Source organism: Electrona antarctica, assembly GCF_951216825.1.
Source record: "Electrona antarctica genome assembly, chromosome: 24".
Classification (NCBI taxonomy): Eukaryota; Metazoa; Chordata; class Actinopteri; order Myctophiformes; family Myctophidae; genus Electrona; species Electrona antarctica.
Window position 1 is genome coordinate 18,388,762 of NC_136803.1, and position 23,588 is coordinate 18,412,349.

The 23,588-nt window shown below is 43.5% G+C and overlaps 1 protein-coding gene and 1 long non-coding RNA gene across 2 annotated transcripts in view; one reads left to right on the forward strand and one right to left on the reverse strand.

The window, feature by feature from the left end:
- LOC306917360 overlaps window positions 1–23,588 on the reverse strand; it is a 90,286-nt gene that overhangs the window by 8,880 nt on the left and 57,818 nt on the right. The window lies entirely within an intron of this gene.
- The window catches only part of LOC306917343 (calcitonin gene-related peptide type 1 receptor-like), a 36,060-nt gene that overhangs the window by 8,092 nt on the left and 4,380 nt on the right, over window positions 1–23,588 (forward strand). Inside the window, exons 2-8 of the mRNA XM_079495522.1 lie at window positions 9,974–10,055; window positions 10,663–10,804; window positions 17,615–17,725; window positions 19,036–19,148; window positions 19,780–19,871; window positions 20,412–20,538; window positions 23,125–23,278. Of these exons, the coding sequence (XP_079351648.1) occupies window positions 10,002–10,055; window positions 10,663–10,804; window positions 17,615–17,725; window positions 19,036–19,148; window positions 19,780–19,871; window positions 20,412–20,538; window positions 23,125–23,278 (793 nt within the window). The 5' untranslated portion in view covers window positions 9,974–10,001. The remainder of the gene's footprint in view (window positions 1–9,973; window positions 10,056–10,662; window positions 10,805–17,614; window positions 17,726–19,035; window positions 19,149–19,779; window positions 19,872–20,411; window positions 20,539–23,124; window positions 23,279–23,588) is intronic.

A 23,588-nucleotide genomic window follows, 5' to 3' on the forward strand; every position in this document is an offset into this window, starting at 1 on the left:
AGAGAGAGAGAGAGAGAGAGAGAGAGAGAGAGAGAGAGGGGGGGGAGAGAGGGTGGAGAGAGAGAGAGAGAGACAGAGAGAGAGACAGACAGACAGAGACAGAGAGACAGACAGAGACAGAGAGACAGACAGAGACAGACAGACAGACAGAGACAGAGAGACAGCGAGACAGACAGAGAGACAGACACAGACAGACAGACAGACAGACAGACAGACAGACAGACAGACAGACAGACAGACTCAAAGTTGTTTTAAAGCTATACAAATAGTACCAAATTTAAACTAAAACTGCTCCTCCACAACAGAACACAGAGCCTCATTGCAACACCACTGAGATATGAACTCATCAACGTTATCCGTGAGTGAATAAAAACCCAAATCCACTCTAATTCTGCCTTTCACCAATGCTTTAAACATTGGCAAAAATAAATAGATAATAATAATAGTCGTTTTTTTCCCCCCCAGTCGGTTATTTTGTTCCACAACAAAGTTCAACAGTGTTTTGTATTTTCCCATTTGTAGCCATTCAGCACCAAAAAATAGACCAAATCACATTAGAGTTTGAAAACACACATTTCAACACCTCAAACAAAATTAAACATGAAATATAAAAACAGTTTCTGGTTCCAGAGAGCAGTGTTGTTTTTGGCAGCAAATTTCTATTTTAGTTTAGTCATAGTCTTTGGAATCTTTGGAGTCACATTTTAGTCACCTGGAAGGTTTTAGTGTTAGTCTAGTTTTAGTCGACTAAGTGTCATGCGATTTTAGTCGACTAAATCTACAGTTGATTTAGTCGACTAGAATGTATGATGGCGGGCCTTGATCCCGTCGTAATGGCTGATTTTACACTTGCTGAAAATAGCCGATCTACAAGCTCACAACGCGTCGCAGCGACCAAGTGTAAAATGACTTATACTGGATCTCTTGTCCACTAGTCCCTTCCTAACATTTTAGTCCAGTTTTTCTTTGTTGACGAAATTGTCAATTTATTTAGTCTTAGTTTTAGTCATCATAGCTTAGTTTTTATTTAGTTTCCATTCGAAAAACATTTTTCTTCATAGTTTTAGTCGACTAAATCAACACTGCCAGAGAGCGAGCAAGAGGGGGGGGGGGGGGGGGGGGGGGGGGGTAGAGGGAGAGAGAGAGGGAATGTGTGAGAGGTCGGGGAGAGGGGTTGCTAAGAAGTAAATCACTTAGAATACTATAGAATATTATTTCTTTGAGAGTCACGTATAGGGTTTAGGAGGATGATGCATTCTCAAGCTGCTCAAGCTTTGTCTTATTATTATGCGTGTGTATCTCGCCCCCTATAACCCATTTTGGTGTTTTAGGCATTATGTTATGCTTTAGCTATTGAAAAATAGCAGATCTACAAGCTACGAACTTGTAGGTCTGCTATTTTTGAAAGAAATCGTGAAAATGTGGCACAAATCTTTGAATATTCTTTCAGAGCGAACGTTTTTGACTCAAATCTTTGCTTCTGAGGGGTCCCAGGAACAGAATATTTTCAGATGGTGGTCGGTGGCCAAATTCATATAATTGTTGGGGTGCTTGACATGAAAAACCCTGAAAACCACTGACATAGAAACATCTAAATGGGATACATTTTTCAGACAGATTTTCAACGTGATGCAATGCGTTATACGTTTTAATTGAGAAAATCAGTGAGTCACCTGCATGCGGTCACACGATTAAAGATCTGATTCCACAGAAGTCTATAATGGAATCACGCTGTTCACTCTCAAAATAGCCTATATCTAAATGGCTCACAACACGTTACCGCCAGCTATTTTCGGTTGTTAAGTTAATTTAAGATGAAAGAGTATAATAGAAATGTTGAAAATAACAATAAATGAATTGCATTTTTATTGAAGCATCTTCCAATATAACCCTAAATCTCTAATCTCTCGTAATATTTATTCATTTAAAGCCAAAGGTTAAATTAAGCCTGAATCTGCATGGCGATTTTCTTCAGTGTTGGATTTTGCAGCAAATTTTGATTTTAGTTTTAGTCATAGACATAGTCTCTTGGAATAGTTTTCATTTAGTTTCTTTCAGTTACATTTTAGTCACCGGAATGTTTAAGTGTACTTAAGTATACAGTTTTAGTCGACTAAATATAATATTTTAGTCGACTAAATCTACAGTTGATTTAGTCGACTAAAATGTATTTTGGCAGGCCTTGAGGCTTGATGCCGACTTTTCTGAAAATAGATCTACAAGCTCGCGCTGTGACGCGTTGTGAGCTTGTAGATTGTCTATTTTCGGCATGCAACCAATTAAGTGTAAAATGACTTACTGGATCTCTTGTCCACTATAGTCCCTTCCTAACATTTTAGTCTACTTTTTATTTGTTGACAAAATTGTCAGTATATTTAGTCTTAGTTTGTCATCATAGCTTAGTTTTCATTTAGTTTCCATTTAGTTTTCATCAGTGGAAAAAGGTAGTCGACGAACATTTTTCGTCATAGTTTGTCGACCAAAACAACACTGCCATAGGTTCAGAGTGGTTGAAGTGCTGGAAAGTAACTAAGTACATTTACTTAAACCATTTAGACCTGAGGCCGATTCTAAAAAAAACCAATGTCTTCTAAATCAGTTTTCTGAAAAACCTACGTTTTTATGTCAGTGGTGCTCAAACCTTTTCATCTCAAGGATGCCGCGCTACGAGCTTGTAGATCTGCTATTTTTCAACAGCTAAAGTATAACATAATGCTTTAAAAAAACACCAAAAGGGGTTCCCGACCTGAATGGTAAAACATTTGAGTACAGTCGCTTCTTTTGGGCACGGTCGGTCCTGATAAGTACCCAGATTATTTTCTCCTGCCAAAGCGTGGTTATAAAGTTGCTTAGCCTGCACAATATCTACAGTACAGGGGAAGGAAGCTGTAGGGGCAGCTGAGGAAGTGAAAACGGGTCCTATCTGTAATCCAAACATTAACAAGTTTGAGTTACTGCTGCCATCAAAATGTTCCAAACATGGGAGTGGGGAGCCATGGTTTGATTCTCAGATTAGGACCTGGAATGCATCTGTGTAACCCGCTTTTTTAACCATTATTTTAAACTTTAGCCGCAAGAAAAATCGTGAAAACGTGGCACAAATCTTTGAATATATTTTTTCACAGCGAACATTTTTGCCTCATCTCTTTGCTTCTGGGGGGTCCCTGGAACAATATATTTTGAGATGTGGGTCGACGGCCAAATACAGGGGCTCCTTGACATGAAAAAGGTTGAGTACCACTGACATAGAAACATAGGTTTTTCAGAAAACATTTAGGATTTAGAAGACTTTTTTTTATTTTTAGAATCGGCCTCAGTCCTAACTGGGTTAAGTACAGTACTTAAGTAAAGGTATACTTAGTTACTTTACACCACTGCCAGCCAAGGAAATTCCAAGTGGAAAAAGACACTTCCTCATGTGCGACTGATGCCTGATTGATGCTTTGTTGCTCGCCGCCAACCGGCGTCCCCTCGCTGAAAATAGCAGATTGAAAGAAAGCCCTGCACCTCAATGTGTTGTGATCAGTCCAGTGTTGATTTTAAAACTAAGACGAAAAAAGTCGTCGACTACCTTTTTTCACTGACGAAAACTAAATGGAAACGAAATTAAAACTAAGCTATGATGACTATAAACTAAGACTAAATATATTGACAATTTCGTCAACAAATAGAAATGTTAGAAATGTTAGGAAGGGACTAGTAGACAAGAGATCCAGTAAGTCATTTTACACTTGGTTTGAATTCTGAAAATAGCTGATCTACAAGCTCACGTGTAAAATCAGCCATTACGACGGCATCAAGGTCCGCCAAAACACATTTTAGTCGACTAAATAAACTGTAGATTTAGTCGACTAAAACTAGACTAACACTAAAACATTCCAGGTGACTAAAACGAAATGAAGTTTCATTCCAAAGACTATATGACTAGACTAAAATAGAAATTTGCTGCCAAAAACAACACTGGATCAGTTATCGCAACTCCGGCGCGACATGACCAAGTATTATGTTGATGCCAACAAACGCGATAATGCTGCTTAATATTGTCTTTCAAATATAATTGATTCATTCACAACTTTCATAATTTTCCCCGTTATCTCACAGTACAACTATGAGTTTGCAAGATCGCAGCAACTGTATGTAATGTCGACTAGGTCTCAACATCAGGTCAGGGGACCACTATCACTCCAAATGGACCCTTTACGGGTAGGTAACTCTCAGAGTTACCGACCCGTAAGGGACCATTTGGTTCAATTTGTACACTCACAGGTACAGACCTGTAAGGGTCCATTAGGTTCCATTGTGTACACTCACAGGTACAGACCTGTAAGGGTCCATTTGGTTCCATGTGTACACTCTCACAGGTACAGACCTGTAAGGGTCCATTTGGTTCCATGTGTACACTCTCACAGGTACAGACCTGTAAGGGTCCATTTGGTTCCATGTGTACACTCTCACAGGTACAGACCTGTAAGGGTCCATTTGGTTCCATGTGTACACTCTCAGAGTTACAGACCTGTAAGGGTACATTTGGTTCCATGTGTACACTCTCAGAGTTACAGACCTGTAAGGGTTCATTTGGTTCCATGTGTACACTCTCAGAGTTACAGACCTGTAAGGGTTCATTTGGTTCCATGTGTACACTCTCAGAGTTACAGACCTGTAAGGGTCCATTTGGTTCCATTTGTACACTCTCAGAGTTACAGACCTGTAAGGGTTCATTTGGTTCCATTTGTACACTCTCAGAGTTACAGACCTGTAAGGGTACATTTGGTTCCATGTGTACACTCTCAGAGTTACAGACCTGTAAGGGTTCATTTGGTTCCATGCGTACAATCTCAGAGTTACAGACCTGTAAGGATCCATTGGTTCCATTTGTACACTCTCAGAGTTACAGACCTGTAAGGGTTCATTTGGTTCCATGTGTACACTCTCAGAGTTACAGACCTGTAAGGGTTCATTTGGTTCCATGCGTACAATCTCAGAGTTACAGACCTGTAAGGATCCATTGGTTCCATTTGTACACTCTCAGAGTTAGACCTGTAAGGGTTCATTTGGTTCCATGTGTACACTCTCAGAGTTACAGACCTGTAAGGGTCCATTTGGTTCATTGTGTGCACTTTGTACACTAGGCACTTTGGATTTAACATCATGTCCTGTGTTTTCGAAATCATTTGTACACTCAGAGTTAGACCTGCAAGGGGGGTCCATTTGTAGGCCAAGATACACTCTCCGAGTTACAGACCTAAGGGTCCATTTGGTTCCATTTGCACACTAAGAGTTACAGCCAGGCTTGCAGGATTACTGGAATATCGTGTCAAGTTCAAGGGTATACGTGGGACGTGGACAAACATGTTATGGCACAAAACAGCTAAATAGCCTGTATTGTTTAGTATAACAGTGTAACAGTACACCTCATCATGGGGCATAGTGTCTGTCATGTTTACAATAACACCAGTATGCTGTGGTTTTAGCTCGACATGAAAGCCTTGAAGCGCTATAGCGCCAACATGGAGTCGTTGACATTTAAACATTGTCTTGTTTGTTTACTACGGCTCAGGAAATATCCTACGGCCGGTCGGTCCGTTTGTTGTACAGTACGTGGGTTGGACTTGGATAATATGCTGACAGTAGGTCCAGTATTAGTAACTATAGATTTTAGGCAACGTACATTTACGTAGGATTTAGAACAGTGGTTCTCGAAACTATAGAAAGCTTCTGAAAAAAAAACCCTATGTTTCTATGTCAGTGGTTTTCAAATAATTATTTTACTTGAGTTGAAGTATCAATACTGCAGTGTAGAAATACTCCGTTACAAGTAAAAGTGTATTGGTAAAAGTGTCTAAGAGTATTTGTTTCAAAATGTAGTTAAAGTACCAAAAGTAGAAAGTACTCGTTAGGCAGAATGTCCCATGTCAAATATTAAAGATTTATGAAATCCTTTCAAAATAGCAGATCTACAAGCACACAATGCATCACATTGCGAGCTTGTAGATCGGCTATTTTCAAATGGCCGAAATGTACATATAGGGCTGAAATGGTTAATGTATGTTTTGTAATAAATAATCATAATCTACAAAGTGACTAATAACTAAAGTTTTTAAATAAATGTAGTGGAGTAAAAGTATAACATTTGTATCCGAGATGTAGTGGAGTAGAAGTAAAAGTATTGGAAATTGGAAATACTCAAGTAGAAATACCTCAAAATCGTACTCAAGTACAGTACTTAAAGGGATATTCAGTGATTTCACTTAATTCAAATATCACTTATTTTTTCTTCTTTTTTGGATAATCCTCCCTACTATAAAGTGTGCTGACCATATAAGGAGTTCCTCCCTGTCCCCAGTGAGCTCCTGGGGTCAAAAACCCCTAGTTTCGGTTTGGGCTTTGGGTGGCAAAGCCTTCATCCAATCAGGATGAGAGGGGCCTTCCTCCAATCATGATCGAGTGGGGCAGGCCTTGGTGCACGTGCTGTTGGTCTGTTGTACTTCCCCCACTGTAGATCGTGTGCATGTGCATATCTTGTTACCGGGAGGACTGGGGTCTTTTCCAAATCACCCAAATCACTGAATGCTCCTTTAAGTAAATGCACTTACATAGTTACTTTACACCACTATCAATCAATGTATGTGAGGTAATATCCTGTCGTGTTCATGAGTAAAGTAATGTCTATGTTGACATGGACTGCAATCATATCCATATGATCAGGGGTTCTCAACCTTTTTGGCCGGGGACCCCCGGAAATGCTTTGGCAACGTCTCGGGACCCCCGCCCCGCCCCCTCCCGACCCCCAATATAAATTGACTGCTACAATAACCTTAAACCATTTTGGGCGGGAACCCCTTTTGGTGTTTTAAGCATTGTTATAATTTAGCTATTGAAAAATAGCAGATCTACAAGCTCATAGCGCGCTACGAGCTTGTAGGTCTGCTATTTTTGAAAAATCGTGAAACAAATAAAAAAATAAAACTTTTTTTTTTGAAAATAATTTGGGGACCCCCCAAACTAATTTGGCGACCCCCCGAGGGGTCGCGACCCATGGGTTGAGAACCCCTGCATATGATGTTGGGCTGTCACTGCAACACCACATGCCAAAGCAAACTCCATGTGTTTGACACGTCATTCCAAATCGTCTCGTTGTAAATCTGACCGAGGAAAGGATCTCGTTTGTACTTTGTTTACCATGGTGGTGATTTCATTGACTAAAAGTATGACGAAAAATGTTTGTCGACTACCCTTTTTTCACTGGCAAAAAACTAAAAACTAAGACTCAATATATTGACAATTTTGTCAACAAATAAAAGCTTGACTAAAATGTTAGGGAGGGACTATAGTGGAGAACTAAAAGGAAAACTAAAAGGAAAGTCATTTTATGCTTGGTTGCATGCTGAAACAAGCTCACAGCGATGGGTTGTAAGGGGTTCCGCAGGCCAAAATACACTGGGAGTCCTTGGCACAAAAAAAGTTTGTGATCTACTGATTTAGTTTTAGAGTTCTTAACTCTGTGTGAGGTATGTTGTCATCCCTATACATAGTGTACAAGTACATAACGGATTGCATTTTTATAGCGCTTTTCCAAGTGCTCAAATCGTTTTACAATGGGTCCATTCATTCATACATTGGGAGGTGAAGCGGCGAACAGTCGACGCCAGCGTCCTCCCTTCCCACATTCACACACCAATGGTGGCAAGCTCACACCGGCCGACTCATTGGAGGCAATGTAGGGTTCAGTGTCTTGTCCAAGGACACTTCGACATGTGGACAGGAGGAGCCGGGATTCATGTTGTCATCACTATAGTGTATATAATTATATAAGTGCATATATGTCCCTCTGCAGTGTTGAACTCCTCAGAGCTCATGCAGAAGTGGAATACATCGGTGGTTTTCAACCAGTGGTCCGGGGGTTCCAGGTGGTCCTCAGCTAAATGGAGAGTTGGCATAGATTAGAACCACATGGACCCTTCTAGATCTTTAACTCTTGAGAGAGACAGACAGGCCTGTTATCTCTTCTATGGTACCAACATCAATACAGCATGGAATTGTGGACACAATCGTATACGTTTTGGGTCTGAGAGGCTAAATCTTGTCAAATGGTGGTCCGTGGTAAAATGCCATATCAATAATGGACCTTGACATGAAAAGACCTGTGTATATATATCTTTTCTGTAAATATTTATATTACCAGATTCATACGTCCTGGTGTAAATGCAGTTACGCATGCTTTTAGAGGGACCATGTGCATACTGTTTACAAGAGATTCCATTAAAAGGTTTTTATTTTCTTAAAATGTTTCTTTTTTATTAACAACTTTTACCCTGGCTAGCTGGCAACTGTGTTTGGCAAATTGTCTCGCTATTTGTCATACGATAAAGTATATACGGCTTAACTTTTAATAATGCAGGCCATTGATTAATACAATATTTAAAGCAGCACTATATGTATCTTTCTTAAATTAATACAATGTGATTTTGTTCAATCTATATGGTAGAATGTGTTAACACAATGTAACTTATACAGTTGGAGGCCATCGATATTGTCCTTTTCTTTTTGCTGAGGTTTGCGTGATCTGCGCAAAAGGACAGTTAACCCATTTTGGGCGGGAACCCCTTTTGGTGTTTTAAACATTATGTTATAATTTAGCTATTGAAAAATAGCAGATCTACAAGCTCATAGCGCGCCACTCGGTGGCGCGCTATGAGCTTGTAGATCTGCAATTTTTTTTGAAAAATCGTGAAAATTTAGAAGGATTTTTTCAGGATTTAGAAGGATTTTTAAAAGTTTTGAGGTCAGGCCTAAATGGGTCAAATGATAAGGGACAATATCGGTGGCACCAAACTGTAGAATTGGGGTGGTTGCATTTTGTCTCCCTGCTCTTCTGTTGAGACATTTAGATCGTGTCAAAGGTCATGTCTCACTTTGACACAGGAGTCTGACATGAATTTTGACCTGATGGTCAAGATTCAATTCATCCCCTTAGCTCAATGGTAAAAAAAAAAAGAAAAAAATGCAGCACTTGCATTTTTGCACGTGCAGGAAACCGGGTTCAAATCTGGGGTAAGAGGAAAGTCACATGCAGCTTTAACTATTATAGTTATTCCATTCTTTTAGTTTGTAAATTATTTTTTACATTCAGTGTTACCTATAATTATGTAAACAACCATACCCTAATCAGTCACATTCCAGTCATTAAGACGTATACTCGAGACAATAAAATGACAATAATGGAAACAATTGGGACCACAAGGATTTTTTCCAGAGCTATCCTTTTAGACTAGCGGCTATATCTTGGGTGCTCCTTACACCTTATCCCTAAACTTATTTGCCATATTTTACCATCTTGAAAAACATTTGAATATAGTTCAACTAGCCGATCTACATCGACACGTTGTGATCTTGCATATCGGCTATTTGAACCATTTAAAAGAGTTGACTAGTGTTTGACTGTAGTCAGTGTTTACATTTCTGCCTAATAAAGTATTCAATCAATCAATAAAAGAAGAAATGTCGACACATTCATATATTCACTTATTTTTAGCGCGTATACACCAAGGACGCCTAATAACCCTAAAGCTGTTTCCCTCCCCTGTATCAGTATGAAAATAGTACCAGCCAGGTGGCGAAATCCACTGTCAGCCTTCCCGTTGACTCAGTTTCCTGACACATGTAGCCACCAGGATATTAATGTCTTTCAGTGGGAAACTTAGAAACTATTCTGGTCTGTTTTCCCACTGGTGGAAATAGTAAAAAAATGAATTAACTTAAAAGTATCAATACTGCAGTGTAGAAATGCTCTAGTGTTGCAAGTAAAAGTCCGGAATAAAAAATGTACATGAGTACAGTACAGTACAGTTTTGTAATAATAATCAAAATCTACAAAGTAACTATAGTAACACAAGTTTTCAAATAATTGTTAAAAGAAAAATACCCCAAAAGCGTACTTATAGTTCTACTCTCCACCTCTGCTTTTCCCCCCCAGCAGGGTGTCCGTGGAGAGCAGAGTGACCATGGGGCCTGGCTGCTGCTGCCTGGCACTCCTTCTACTGGGCTCTGTCACCAAGGTAAACAACCCACACATTTATCTAAAGGACCAATCAGCCATTATTTTCTGAGTGAGCGAGCGCACGTTTGTGTCCACTTATACTGTAGGTGTCCATGCACGCGTGCCGTGCAGCCTGCGGCCTTAGGAATCTGGAGGCCCGTTTCAATCAAGACCAAATATGAGGCCCCCATATATACCTATGACATTATTATTCTGTTGATACATGCGTATTGATTCAAATAGTTTTCTGTTCAATATTGCGTGCAGCCTTTACTCTCGACAATTACGCAGCAACAACACCTCTCCTCGCCCTGTCGTTCCTTCACAATAAAGTGTCTCCCCTTTACCTCCCAATGCTGCACATTTTACCCAGGTTATTAAAAAATAGGTGTAACTTATAACATTGTGGGAGAGAGCAAGGCAGCGAGAGAGAGAGGGACTGATGCCCGACGTCTGGCGGTTAGTCGGAGCTCAGGGGGCCCCTTGAGGCTGGAGGCCCGTTTCAATTGAAACTGGTGAAACATGGCAAAGGCCTCCTATGAGTATATTGTGTATGTATTATCACTTATGTGCATGTGTTTCAACGTGTGTGTTTCAACATGTGTGTGGGTGCGTGCGCGCCGCAGGTGTTTGCAACAGACACTGTGGAAGTGGACACGCCGGACCAGTATTCTCAGAATCAACAGTTCGCCACTCGCAACAAGATCCTCACGGCCCAGTACGAGTGTTACCAGAGGATCCTGAAGGACTCCCATCACCCAAAGTCAGGTGAGGATTTAATTCACCCAGGACTGGAATGGATCATATAGTTGACAACCGAATAAAACATTTCTATTTTTGAAATTTTTATCCCACGATTTTGCAACCCATTTTTTCACCCAGTGTCAATTATCTAATGTAATCCTGGGCGTTACACCTCCTCTGCCAACCTGGGGGGGGGGGGGGGGGGGGGGGGGGGGGGCAGCAGCGGACTGACCTCATGCTTCCTTCTAAGCATGAGGAGTCCAAGCTGCTTCTTTTCACCTGACATGGGGAGAGTTTTCCCGGCCGGACGTAGCGCGTGGAAGGAACACGTTATTCCAACCAGTTCGAATAAAACATTTCTACAAGAGATACAGTTTCAATAAAAGGAGAGATCACACCATTATGATATAATAATTTTTATTTAGAAAAATTGGCAGCATAGGAGCAGGCAAAATGACATTGTTTATTGCAAGAGATTGTTTGGCGATTAGACTCCATGGGCATTTTAGCAGGCGTAAAATTGATAGGGAAAGAACCCCCCATGGAGTCTAGACGCTGATGGTGGTAGAGTTTCCCATTTGGCTCCAGGATTTTAGCAAGGTGGAGCTGGGGTTGGAGGTGGGTTGGTCGCTGGCTGTAAGGAGAATGACAGGTTAGAGGCAGGGTATTTTAAAGAACGAGCCTAATCGCTGGTTGGCTGAGCTGCGAAAGTGCTCGTGCTTGGTTTTGTGAATGAACGAGCTTTGACAGCGTGGGAACGGAAATGACGTAGATTATTATTGTTATGAAGCCGAATGGAATGGTTAGGATCTTCCTTATTGAACCTGCGCTAAAAGCTACATTTCAATAAAAGGAGAGATCACACCATTATGATATAATAATTTTTATTTAGAAAAATTGGCAGCATAGGAGCAGGCAAAATGACATTGTTTATTGCAAGAGATTGTTTGGCGATTAGACTCCATGGGCATTTTAGCAGGCGTAAAATTGATAGGGAAAGAACCCCAAAAATATACGGAGTTAAGATAGCAGTGTGTAATTACGCCTGAGAAGGCCGATAGAGAAACGAGGAATTTAGAGAGCTAAAGCAGAGAGCGGGCGAAGCAATACGCGACCAACGTAGCAGCACATAGACATACATGAACCACCATCAGCTATATGCAAGTTAGAACTCACCGAGATCAGGGCTGCAGTGATTTTTGAGCGGAGAGAATGGCATCGGCGTCTGGGCGGATGTAGGATGCGTAGGCAGACGAGGTCCACCGTCCCAGCTGTTGAAGGGAAGCCGTGGAGATCCCTTGGCTGGCGGCAGAGGTAGCCGCACCTATTCTAAACGAGTGGCCTGAGTAGAGCTGGGGAGAAAGCCTACACTCGAGAAGCACTAGCCTTAAATGCTTGATGAACCAGGATTTGGACATGGGATTGTTCTCTGGCGTTAGAAAAAGGGGGCCTGACTGATAGGCTGGGTTCCTTAGAGAAAGATACTTTAGCATGGCAACGAATGGGCAGAAAGGAGAGTTGATGCGAGCTATGATGATAGAACAAGCGCCTTTTGCTTTGGAGTGTTTAAGCATTAGAGTGTAATAGTCAGGGTGGAAATTTAAATCGGGGAGAGCTAAATCGTAATCGGGATTAAAAGAAAGGCTTGGGGAGGTAAATTCGCCACTTCTTAAAAACCCGTAGAAAGCTAGGAGAAAGGCGCTTTCCAGTAGGGAGCCCACGTAGGGGGTAAACATGCCAGACCTTAATGCATTAATCATTTTGTGAATAATGGAAAGAGTGAAGGGGCGTCTCTTATCAGAAGCCAAGGGGGACTCTTTCGCGATGCCTTTTAATATCAACTTTATTGAAGGATGGGAAAACAAGCTAGGGAAAGAGGGATCATGACACCTGGCATTGAACTGGACCCCTGCGAGCAAAATGCGAATGTAAGGAGGGCTAAGCTTTTTCACGTCCTTACAAAAGCAAATGAATGTACACACTGTGGTAAAATGGACGGGCAAAAGAGGCAGGCTAACGGATAGGCAGAAAAAGGCAAAAGACTTCCAAGCGAAATCATAGGTCGTGATAGTGCTAGCAGCTAGACCCTTCCTCATATAGGATCTAGCGGACTGAAGCAAACTGCCTAGGAGAGGATTAATGCCGAATACGGGGGCAGAGCAGTGGGAGTCGAATCGGCCTCCGGGCATAGCCTGCGGAAAACCTGGAATTTGAAGCGAGACAAAGAATCTGCAATTAGATTCGAGTGACCGGGGACATGCCGCGCCGTGATAATAAAATTGTGAGAGACAGATAGCCACGTCAAACGCCGCATGAATGACATGATGTCGGGGATAGCGGAGCGCCCTTTGTTGATGATTTCAACCACGGCTTCATTGTCGCAGAGAACGGCTATGCGCTTACGGCTCCATAACGCGCCCCATACTGAGCACGCGGCTACGACAGGATACATTTCATATAGAGCGGAGGAGGGCGAAAGATCAGCAAATTGAGCTGGCCAATTGCTAGCAAACCACTGACCTTGAAAATACCCCCCAAAACCCACGGATGGTGCTGCATCCGTGAAAAAATGCATGGAATCAGATGAATGCACAATGTCGTCGTAAAAGAACGAGACCCCATTCCAATCATTGAGCAAAAGCGACCAAAAGCGCAAGTCGGACCTGCAGCCCTCGTCTAGAGACACGGAGTCGAATAGATTGGGCACGGAGGAGGCCAGGCACAGCAGCCTAGAAATAAAAGAACGGCCTTGCGGGATGACGCGCATGGCAAAGTTTAAATGCCCTAGCAGGGATAATAGTTGGCGTTTTGAGATTGCGGCGCTGTTAGTGCAAGATTGGGCAATCTCTCGAATGCGCTGCAACTTTTCCTCTGGTAAAGAGGCCTTCATGTCGAGGCTGTCCAGCGTAATGCCGAGGAATTCGAGGCAAGTGGCAGGGCCGGTGGTTTTCTCTTCTGACAGAGGGATGCCCAAATGCGCGAATGAGGACCTTAGTTTGGCTAGAGAAGCGCCCGAATTATCGCTGGGAGGGTCGACAAGGAGAAAATCATCGAGCAGGTGCAAGACGGATGGCAAGCGGACCCTATTTAGCAGGATCCAGCAAAGCGCTTCTGAGACCAAGTTAAATATGGCTGGGCTACTCCTGCAACCAAACGTTAGTCTCACGGCGAAGTAAAATTTGGATTCCCATTTGATCCCGAATAGATGCCACTGGGAGGGGTGGATGGGCACTATTTTAAAAGCGTCTGTTAAGTCTGCTTTTGAGAGCCAAGCGCCTTGGCCGGCAAATTTTATAAGCTTGATTGCATTGTCGACCGTGGAGTAATGCAAGGAAAAAGGTTCGGGCGGAATTAGGCTGTTAATGCTTGGCACGGGGCCTGAACGAGGGGCAGATAAATCAAAAATGAGCCGCTTCTTCCCCGAATATTTACGAGTGGCGATGCCGACGGGGCTAGTGCGGAACAGGGAAAAAGGTGAATGAGTGAAGGGCCCGATTAAATACCCCTTTTTGAGCTCTTTCTGAATTAGCTGCGAAGCAATTTCGGGCTCTTTCAGCGCAGATTGCAGATTGATGGGCACATAGGTTTCGCGAACATCGGAGACAACGCCAACTTTAAAACCCTGAGATAAACCAGTTAACAAATGATCAACAAAAACATGGTCTTGATGTTCAGCAAGTTCGCCAGCCAGAGCGTTGATGTTTATTGGGGTCGATGGGTGAGACTGAAGCAATTCATGGAACCACCCTATTTTTCTTTTTGCTGAGGGCGGGGGCGGGATGGCATGCGGGGGCACACTGACCTGGGATGAGCTTCTCTGCATTCGCTACAAATGTGGAGAAAGTTGCAGTTGGGATATGTACATACATGGAAATTGAAATTATTGCAGATGGGTTTATTGTTCACCAGGAGCACCTTCCGGCCGCGGACATCGGTCTTGGGGCGGACCGTTGAGGGGGAGATGAAGAGCCCTGGAGCATCTGCGGCAGCAGCCGGTGGGGGGGTTTGGTACGGCACTCTTGGGCAAAGCGGGGCTGAATGACCCAGGTCGCCGCAAGTGGCGCAGGAGAGAGCCTGCTGTCCCCCGGTTAGCAAGACGAGCAGCTCGGTGTCGAGGACTGCCCAGTTGACGAGCGTGTTGTACTGGGCTATGTAGAGCGCAGATTTACTGGACAGGGCCTTGTGGTACTGGTAGAATATATTCCTCCCATACTTCAGATTTAGGTCGCCGATCAGCGCTAGGTATATGTCGAGCTCGTGCCTTCTTTGGGGATATACAGAGCATACGACATCACGGTAAATACCGAAAGCCACGAGAAATTCACCGATGACGAGATCCCTCGATAGGCGAGGGTCGGAGGCCTTAATGACTGCCGTGAAATTATCGCCTTCGGCTATTCTTTTGTCGCACTCGGGAGAAGTAAGCAGGAGGCTGATTAAATTAACATCTTTGCCATGAATAATTTTGGCTCTCAGGCGGGGGGAAACATTGGCGGCTTGAGGGATATATGCTCTACCTTGCCCGGTGGAGCTGACGGCAGAGGCCAGGGAGTACTGGGGCGGCTGGATGGGAGCTGCGGCAACGGTGGCACTTGGCGCGGCGGGCTGTGGCGCTGCGGGGTAGACTGGAGCCGGTGGAGGGAGCAGGAAAGCCTGAGGAGCCGGTGGAGGGGGCAGGAAAGCCTGAGGAGCCGGTGGAGGGGGCAGGAAAGCCTGAGGAGCCGGTGGAGGGGGCAGGAAAGCCTGAGGAGCCGGTGGAGGGGGCAGGAAAGCCTGAGGAGCCGGTGGAGGGGGCAGGAAAGCCTGAGGAGCCGGTGGAGGGGGCAGGAAAGCCTGAGGAGCCGGTGGAGGGAGCAGGAAAGCCTGAGGAGCCGGTGGAGGGGGCAGGAAAGCCTGGGGAGCCGGGCGCGCCGGGGGAGCGGTGGTGACTTGCTCCAGTGACATCAGGCGAGAGTTGATGGCGTGGAGGTTGGCAATAATGGCCTGCATGTCGCTGGGCTTAGGCTGGAACTGGGTGCCGCTTCCGCTAGGCATAGGGTTGGGCTGCTTTGGTTGCTGCCGCTGAGGAGGAGATGAGGACTTCTTGGACCGCTTCCTTCCGCGAGCTAGCCCGGTGGAGACGGGAGGAGGAGCCGTGGTGGCGGCGGTGATGATGGGAGCAGCAGGAGTAGAGGCGGCGACAGCGGCGGAGATGGGAGCATTGATGGTGGCGGCGGTTGGAACTGCTACTGCTGCGGAGACGGGAGGCGCAGCCATGCTGGGTAGAGCTGAGGCGGCTATGGCTTGATCAGCGACATTAACCAGATTCGCGATTTGGGCGGCTGACAGCCCTGGTGCTGGAAAAATGTTGGCAGCGGCCAGTTGCTGGAGGAAATCGATCGCTTCCTGGCTTTGGGCTGGCTGCCTAGCAGACAGCCTGCTGCTTCTCCTGGGAGTAGTTCCGCCGGTCTGGTCCGTGGTTTGGGAGCCAAACACAATATCGCCGTTAAGGTCCATATCCCCGTCAGAATCGGACATGGTGAGGCGAGAGAGGCAGAACGTGAAAAGCAAGAACGTAAATGCTTTTTTCTTTAATGGCATGCCGGGAGCGATAGCGAAGCTGTATGGCTTGGTCGCTGGCTGTAAGGAGAATGACAGGTTAGAGGCAGGGTATTTTAAAGAACGAGCCTAATCGCTGGTTGGCTGAGCTGCGAAAGTGCTCGTGCTTGGTTTTGTGAATGAACGAGCTTTGACAGCGTGGGAACGGAAATGACGTAGATTATTATTGTTATGAAGCCGAATGGAATGGTTAGGATCTTCCTTATTGAACCTGCGCTAAAAGCTACATATAAAGACTGGACCAGTGGTTCCCAAAGTGGGGTCCGAGGACCCCCATGGGTCCTTGAGGGAGGTCCAGGGGGTCCCCAGCTAAATGATAGTTTGGAAGCAAATGGACCCTTATGGGTCTGTAATTCCATTTGTACACTCTCAGAGTTACATTAACATTGATTTTACAATATAAATTGGGGGTCCCAGAGATATAAATGCCATTACAGTAAATGGGGGTCTGTAGACTAATATGCATGTAAAACTGGGGGTCCTTGAAATAAAACGGGTTGAGGATCACTGCTATAGGCCGTCAAAACCTTCTCTTATGGGGGTCCCTGGCATATATTTTTCAAATGGGGTCTGCAGGGATCATTAGTGTCAATTTGGGGGTCCTGGACATGAAAAGATTTGGGAACCACTGGATTGGACATATTGTGATCTGTTACAAGTAAAGTAAAAGTCCAGAATTCAAAATGTCACGCTCACCCCAATACATGATTTACGATTCTGTGGCGTCTATATGTAACTCGAACGGGCGCCGAGTCGGCTCAATCCAACTTCGCAGCGTTCTGCATGGTGACTCACTTGCTTTAGCTTGCTCTCTAAACGGCAATTAAATACGGGGGCATGTCCGACAGTCATGAGTCCGACACCCTATACCCAAAACCCAAACCCTAAACCTATAACCTCACAGGAAGCCACGGGTGAGTTTTAACCCGACCACGGGTTAGTTGTAACCAGCCGCACATGTCAGGAGCGACGGTGTTGTCGGACTATGCCTGTCGGACTGTTTAGTAGCCTAGATGTCCAACAAGCGTATGATGCACCCCATTAAAATTGTCGATGGCGGTTTTTCTGAGCGATGATTAACCGCCAAATAAAATGTCATCATCGTGACTGCCCTAATGGTGGCATGGGGGCTGGGAAACCACCGACACTATATGCGCTGTCTTCCAAAACAACTAAAAAAGCTTCTGTGGTATGTCTGTCATTTTATTATTTGTCATTGTGTTGTTGTCGTCCCAGAGGCGGTGTGCAACAGGACATGGGACGGATGGCTGTGCTGGGATGAGACGGAAGCAGGCTTCACCACGGAGCAGCACTGCCCCGATTACTACCACGATATGGACCCCAAAGGTCAGAAAATAAGTCATTACTACCATGATATGGATCCCAAAGGTCCGAAAATAAGTCATTACTACCATGATATGGATCCCAAAGGTCTGAACATAAATCATTACTACCACCATAATGTGGCCAAATTTGACTGAGGGCCTGCCATTGGATTTTAGTTTTTTCATGTCATATGAAAGCAGGGAATCATAGCTTCAAATTGACATTTAACCCACCAGTTTTGGAGATATGTTTTATAGAGTACTTTACAGTGCTTGAAAGGTTCACTTCTGTGGTCTCTAACATTACACCTAGCAACATGTCGATTTCAGCTCTGACAATTATTTCAGACATAGTATGTGAAGAGTCTGCTCTTAACTCAGTTTGGATTAAATGGTTGGTGAAAAGCTGGAGGTTGCGCGATGGCAGGCTCTGTCAGATCTGGTCCCATATGGACCCCAAAGGTCCTAAAATAAATGATTACTACCACCATATGGACCCCAAAGGTCCTAAAATAAATGATTACTACCACCATATGGACCCCAAAGGTCCTAAAATAAATGATTACTACCACCATATTGATTGATTGATTGAAATATGTATTAACAGTTTGCAGAATTACAGTACATTTCAAGCACAAACTCAATACAAAGGCTGTTAACTGTGAGTGGACGACCCAATTAAGCATTACACTTGTTTCCAATAGGGTCCACCATGTTCAATTCATCAAAAACATTTAGAGACGTACAAATAGACACTTCTATATAGAGAAAGAACAGAACAGGAATTCATCATATAAATAAATTATTACTACCACCATATGGACCCCAAAGGTTCTAAAATAAATGATTACTACCACCATATGGACCCCAAAGGTCCCGTTTATCTTGTCCTAAAATAAATCACCTCTTTAATGACAAACTACGGTGGCCTTTTTACCCTCGACCCAAACACTGGCTCGACTCGGGAGTCGGGACCCATTTGTGGTTCGTGGACCCATTTGGATATTTAGTCATAATGTTGAAAATTAAATAAAAAGAAAAAGCCTGAAAAGGCCGTTTGTGATGATGAAGGCTGCAAATTCTGTTGAAACATTTTAAAATAAAAATACTGCATTCAAGCTGTTTGTTATGGATATGGGCCAACATTTAAATAATCTAGTTTTAGAATAAAGAGGCATTGCTTTTTTTCAAATTACTTTGTGTCAAGTAATGTATTATAATACTGTGTCCTTACTTTTATGCTCACCACGCACTCTCTAGTGAAGAGCGAAAGACATCATATTGAATGGAAGAGAGGCTATAATACAATCTATATGTCTCCGTCGTCAACAGAAATGGCGTCCAAAGTGTGTACTGAGACGGGCCACTGGGGGCAGCACCCGGACAGCAACAGGACCTGGACAAACTACACCAAATGCATCGCCAACACCGTGCAGGGCCGAATGGTATGTCGTCGCTGCCTCCATTGACGACATGTGACCAGACAGTGGCCTTGTGGTTAGAGTGTCCGCACTGAAACTGGGAGGTCGGGGGTTCGATCCCCGGCCGGGTCATACCAAAGACTGTAAAAATGGGACCCAATGCCTCCCTGCTTGGCACTCAGCATCAAAGGGTTGGATTGGGGGGTCAAATCTACTAATCAAATGATTCCCGAGCGCGGCACGGCTGCAGCTCACCGCTCCTTGGCTGCGGCTCACTGCTCCAAGAGATGGGTCAAATGCGGAGAACAAATTTCACTGCGGTAACGTGTGTGACAAATCGTATGACTTTGATCTTTTGATCTGCTTCTGTCTGTCTGTATAACTCTCAGTATAACTATAAGCGACTTTGGGCTTGTTTTTGTTTTGTGTTTTTTTTGGGGGGAGCTTTGTTCCTGATGTTAAACCACCTCAAACATTGTTATGACAACTTGTCAAGAGCCTCCAAATGAATGTGGATTTGTCCACACCACGGGGTCCTTCACCGTCTCTCTAATCAAAGGAGTGCAGTCTGCTCACTCTCCTTAGAATCAGACTCCTATGCCAAAATGCTGAGGTCACACAGTACGCGTCATGTGTTCGTTGTGTATCGTTGCAGACGGCGATGAATCTCTTCTACCTGGTTCTGATTGGCCACGGACTGTCGCTGACGTCACTCTTTATATCCCTGGGCATCTTCTTCCACTTCAAGTAAGCACTGTATGCGCCGTCTGTACCCGATTTACAATGCTACAACATATTAGCGAGGTTAATGGACTTAAGTACAATTTGGAGGTATTTGTACTAGTAGTAGTATTTTCTATTTCCAATACTTTTACTTCTACTCCACTACATCTCACAGGCAAATATTGTGCTTTTACTCCACTACAATTATTTGAAAACTTGTTACTTTGGAGATTTTGATAATTGTTACAAAACATGCATTAACCACTTCAGCCCTATATACATTTCGGCCATTTGAAAATAGCCGCAATGCGACACAATGCGAGACATTGTGAGCTTGTGGATCGGCTATTTTCAAAAGATGTGTAAACATTTGAAAACTTGAAACGGGACATTCTGCATAATGAGTACTTTCTACTTTGAGTACTTTAAGTACATTTTGAAGCCAATACTTTTGTACTGTATTTCTACGTATTGCAGTCTTGATACTTTTACTTGTGATGAGAGTATTTTTTCCACCACCGGTGGTTGGGTTGGGTCTAAAATGTGTGTCCCTGATCCGTGCAGGAGTCTCAGTTGCCAGAGGATAACGCTGCACAAGAACCTCTTCTTCTCCTTCGTTCTGAACTCCATCATCACCATCATCATGTTCACGACGGTGGCAAACAACCAGCAAGTCATGCAGAGTAATTATGTAAGTCTGTTATATTTTGCTGAAGATTACCTCCTTCCATACATGTGGCAACCGCGCCAGTGTTGATTCCGCCGACTAAAACTAAGACGAAAAATGTTCGTCGACTACCTTTTTTCACTAACTACATGGAAAATAAATAAACTAAGCTATGATGACTAAAACTAATACTAAATATACTGACAATTTCGTCAACAAATAAAAACGAGACAAAAAAGTTAGGAAGGGACTAGTGGACAAGACATCCAGTATAGTCATTTTACACTTGGTTGCATGCTGAAACGGTTCTGATTTCGATCTTTGAACAAACTGGTTCACAAGTCATACATGTGCAACCGGCCGCGCACGCACATACACAGGGTTCCTGCAAGTGAAAGTTAGAAGTGAAAACCATTTTTCCTCAAGTTCAATTCAGGTTCCTGAAAGTGAACGTTATAGAAGTGGAAACCAAGTTCAATTCAGGTTCCTGAAAGTGAACGTTAGAAGTTGGAAACCAAGTTCAATTCAGGTTCCTGAAAGTGAACGTTAGAAGTTGGAAACCAAGTTCAATTCAGGTTCCTGAAAGTGAACGTTATAGAAGTGGAAACCAAGTTCAATTCAGGTTCCTGAAAGTGAACGTTAGAAGTTGGAAACCAAGTTCAATTCAGGTTCCTGGAAGTGAACGTTAGAAGTTGGAAACCAAGTTCAATTCAGGTTCCTGAAAGTGAACGTTATAGAAGTGGAAACCAAGTTCAATTCAGGTTCCTGGAAGTGAACGTTATAGAAGTGGAAACCAAGTTCAATTCAGGTTCCTGAAAGTGAACGTTAGAAGTTGGAAACCAAGTTCAATTCAGGTTCCTGAAAGTGAACGTTAGAAGTTGGAAACCAAGTTCAATTCAGGTTCCTGAAAGTGAACGTTATAGAAGTGGAAACCAAGTTCAATTCAGGTTCCTGAAAGTGAACGTTATAGAAGTGGAAACCAAGTTCAATTCAGGTTCCTGAAAGTGAACGTTAGAAGTTGGAAACCAAGTTCAATTCAGGTTCCTGAAAGTGAACGTTATAGAAGTGGAAACCAAGTTCAATTCAGGTTCCTGAAAGTGAACGTTAGAAGTTGGAAACCAAGTTCAATTCAGGTTCCTGAAAGTGAACGTTATATAAGTTGGAAACCAAGTTCAATTCAGGTTCCTGAAAGTGAACGTTAGAAGTTGGAAACCAAGTTCAATTCAGGTTCCTGAAAGTGAACGTTAGAAGTTGGAAACCAAGTTCAATTCAGGTTCCTGAAAGTGAACGTTAGAAGTTGGAAACCAAGTTCAATTCAGGTTCCTGAAAGTGAACGTTAGAAGTTGGAAACCAAGTTCAATTCAGGTTCCTGAAAGTGAACGTTAGAAGTTGGAAACCAAGTTCAATTCAGGTTCCTGAAAGTGAACGTTAGAAGTTGGAAACCAAGTTCAATTCAGGTTCCTGAAAGTGAACGTTAGAAGTTGGAAACCAAGTTCAATTCAGGTTCCTGAAAGTGAACGTTAGAAGTTGGAAACCAAGTTCAATTCAGGTTCCTGAAAGTGAACGTTAGAAGTTGGAAACCAAGTTCAATTCAGGTTCCTGAAAGTGAACGTTATAGAAGTGGAAACCAAGTTCAATTCAGGTTCCTGAAAGTGAACGTTAGAAGTTGGAAACCAAGTTCAATTCAGGTTCCTGGAAGTGAACGTTAGAAGTTGGAAACCAAGTTCAATTCAGGTTCCTGAAAGTGAACGTTAGAAGTTGGAAACCAAGTTCAATTCAGGTTCCTGGAAGTGAACGTTAGAAGTTGGAAACCAAGTTCAATTCAGGTTCCTGAAAGTGAACGTTATAGAAGTGGAAACCAAGTTCAATTCAGGTTCCTGGAAGTGAACGTTATAGAAGTGGAAACCAAGTTCAATTCAGGTTCCTGAAAGTGAACGTTATAGAAGTTGGAAACCAAGTTCAATTCAGGTTCCTGAAAGTGAACGTTAGAAGTTGGAAACCAAGTTCAATTCAGGTTCCTGAAAGTGAACGTTATAGAAGTTGGAAACCAAGTTCAATTCAGGTTCCTGAAAGTGAACGTTATAGAAGTGGAAACCAAGTTCAATTCAGGTTCCTGGAAGTGAAAGTTGGAAGTGGTAGCCAGCAGGAAACCGTTCTATTCGTGGTTCCTGCGTCATAATTAATCCCCCCTCCCCCCAGGTCCACACAGGAAGTTCTCAGTCGCCACGACAGTCATTTGGATTCCGTGTCTTCTGTGAAAGCATGCTGTGCACCGAAAATAGCAAATAACAAGCTCACAACACGTCGCGCTGCGAGGTGTTTGGTCAATAGTTATTGATGAAAGAGATGGAGTATTTGAAGTGATCAAACTAGCAATAGAATACAAGTTTAGAAGCATCTTCCAGAAACATGAATGGTCTCAGAAACGTTATGATTCCTGGTCAGCATAAAACATCATGCATTACATTTTCAGTCTTGAGATTTTATTGTGCTTTATTCCATGAGGAAGACTAAACTGACATTTAACTTTACATGCTGCCGACGAATGGCTGGGCATCCTAATGAATAAAGCAACAACAAAAGAAACCCTCCTTTTAATTTTCTTTCTAGGTAAGCTGCAAGATCATCAATTTCATCCACCTGTACTTGCTGAGCTGTAACTACTTCTGGATGCTGTGCGAGGGCATCTACCTGCACACGCTCATCGTGGTGGCCGTGTTCGCAGAGAAGCAACACCTCATGTGGTACTACCTGCTAGGATGGGGTACGTACGTACTCATACAGGCATTGCACAACAAGGGGGGGCAGCAGTGGCTCAGGGCCTTAGCTTGCATGGTTTCCTCCGCAATTGGTGTATGAATGTATGAATGGGTGAATGTAATGCACAATTTATGTAAATGGAATCCAAGGCGCTTTACATAGTTTGTGCATCACATTCACTCATTCATACACCGATGGTGGCGGAAACCATGCAAGGCACCAACCAACACATCAGGAGCAATTAGGGGTTCAGTGTCTTGCTCAAGGACACTTCGACACTAACTCTGGGGGAGCCCGGGTTTGAACTGGGAACC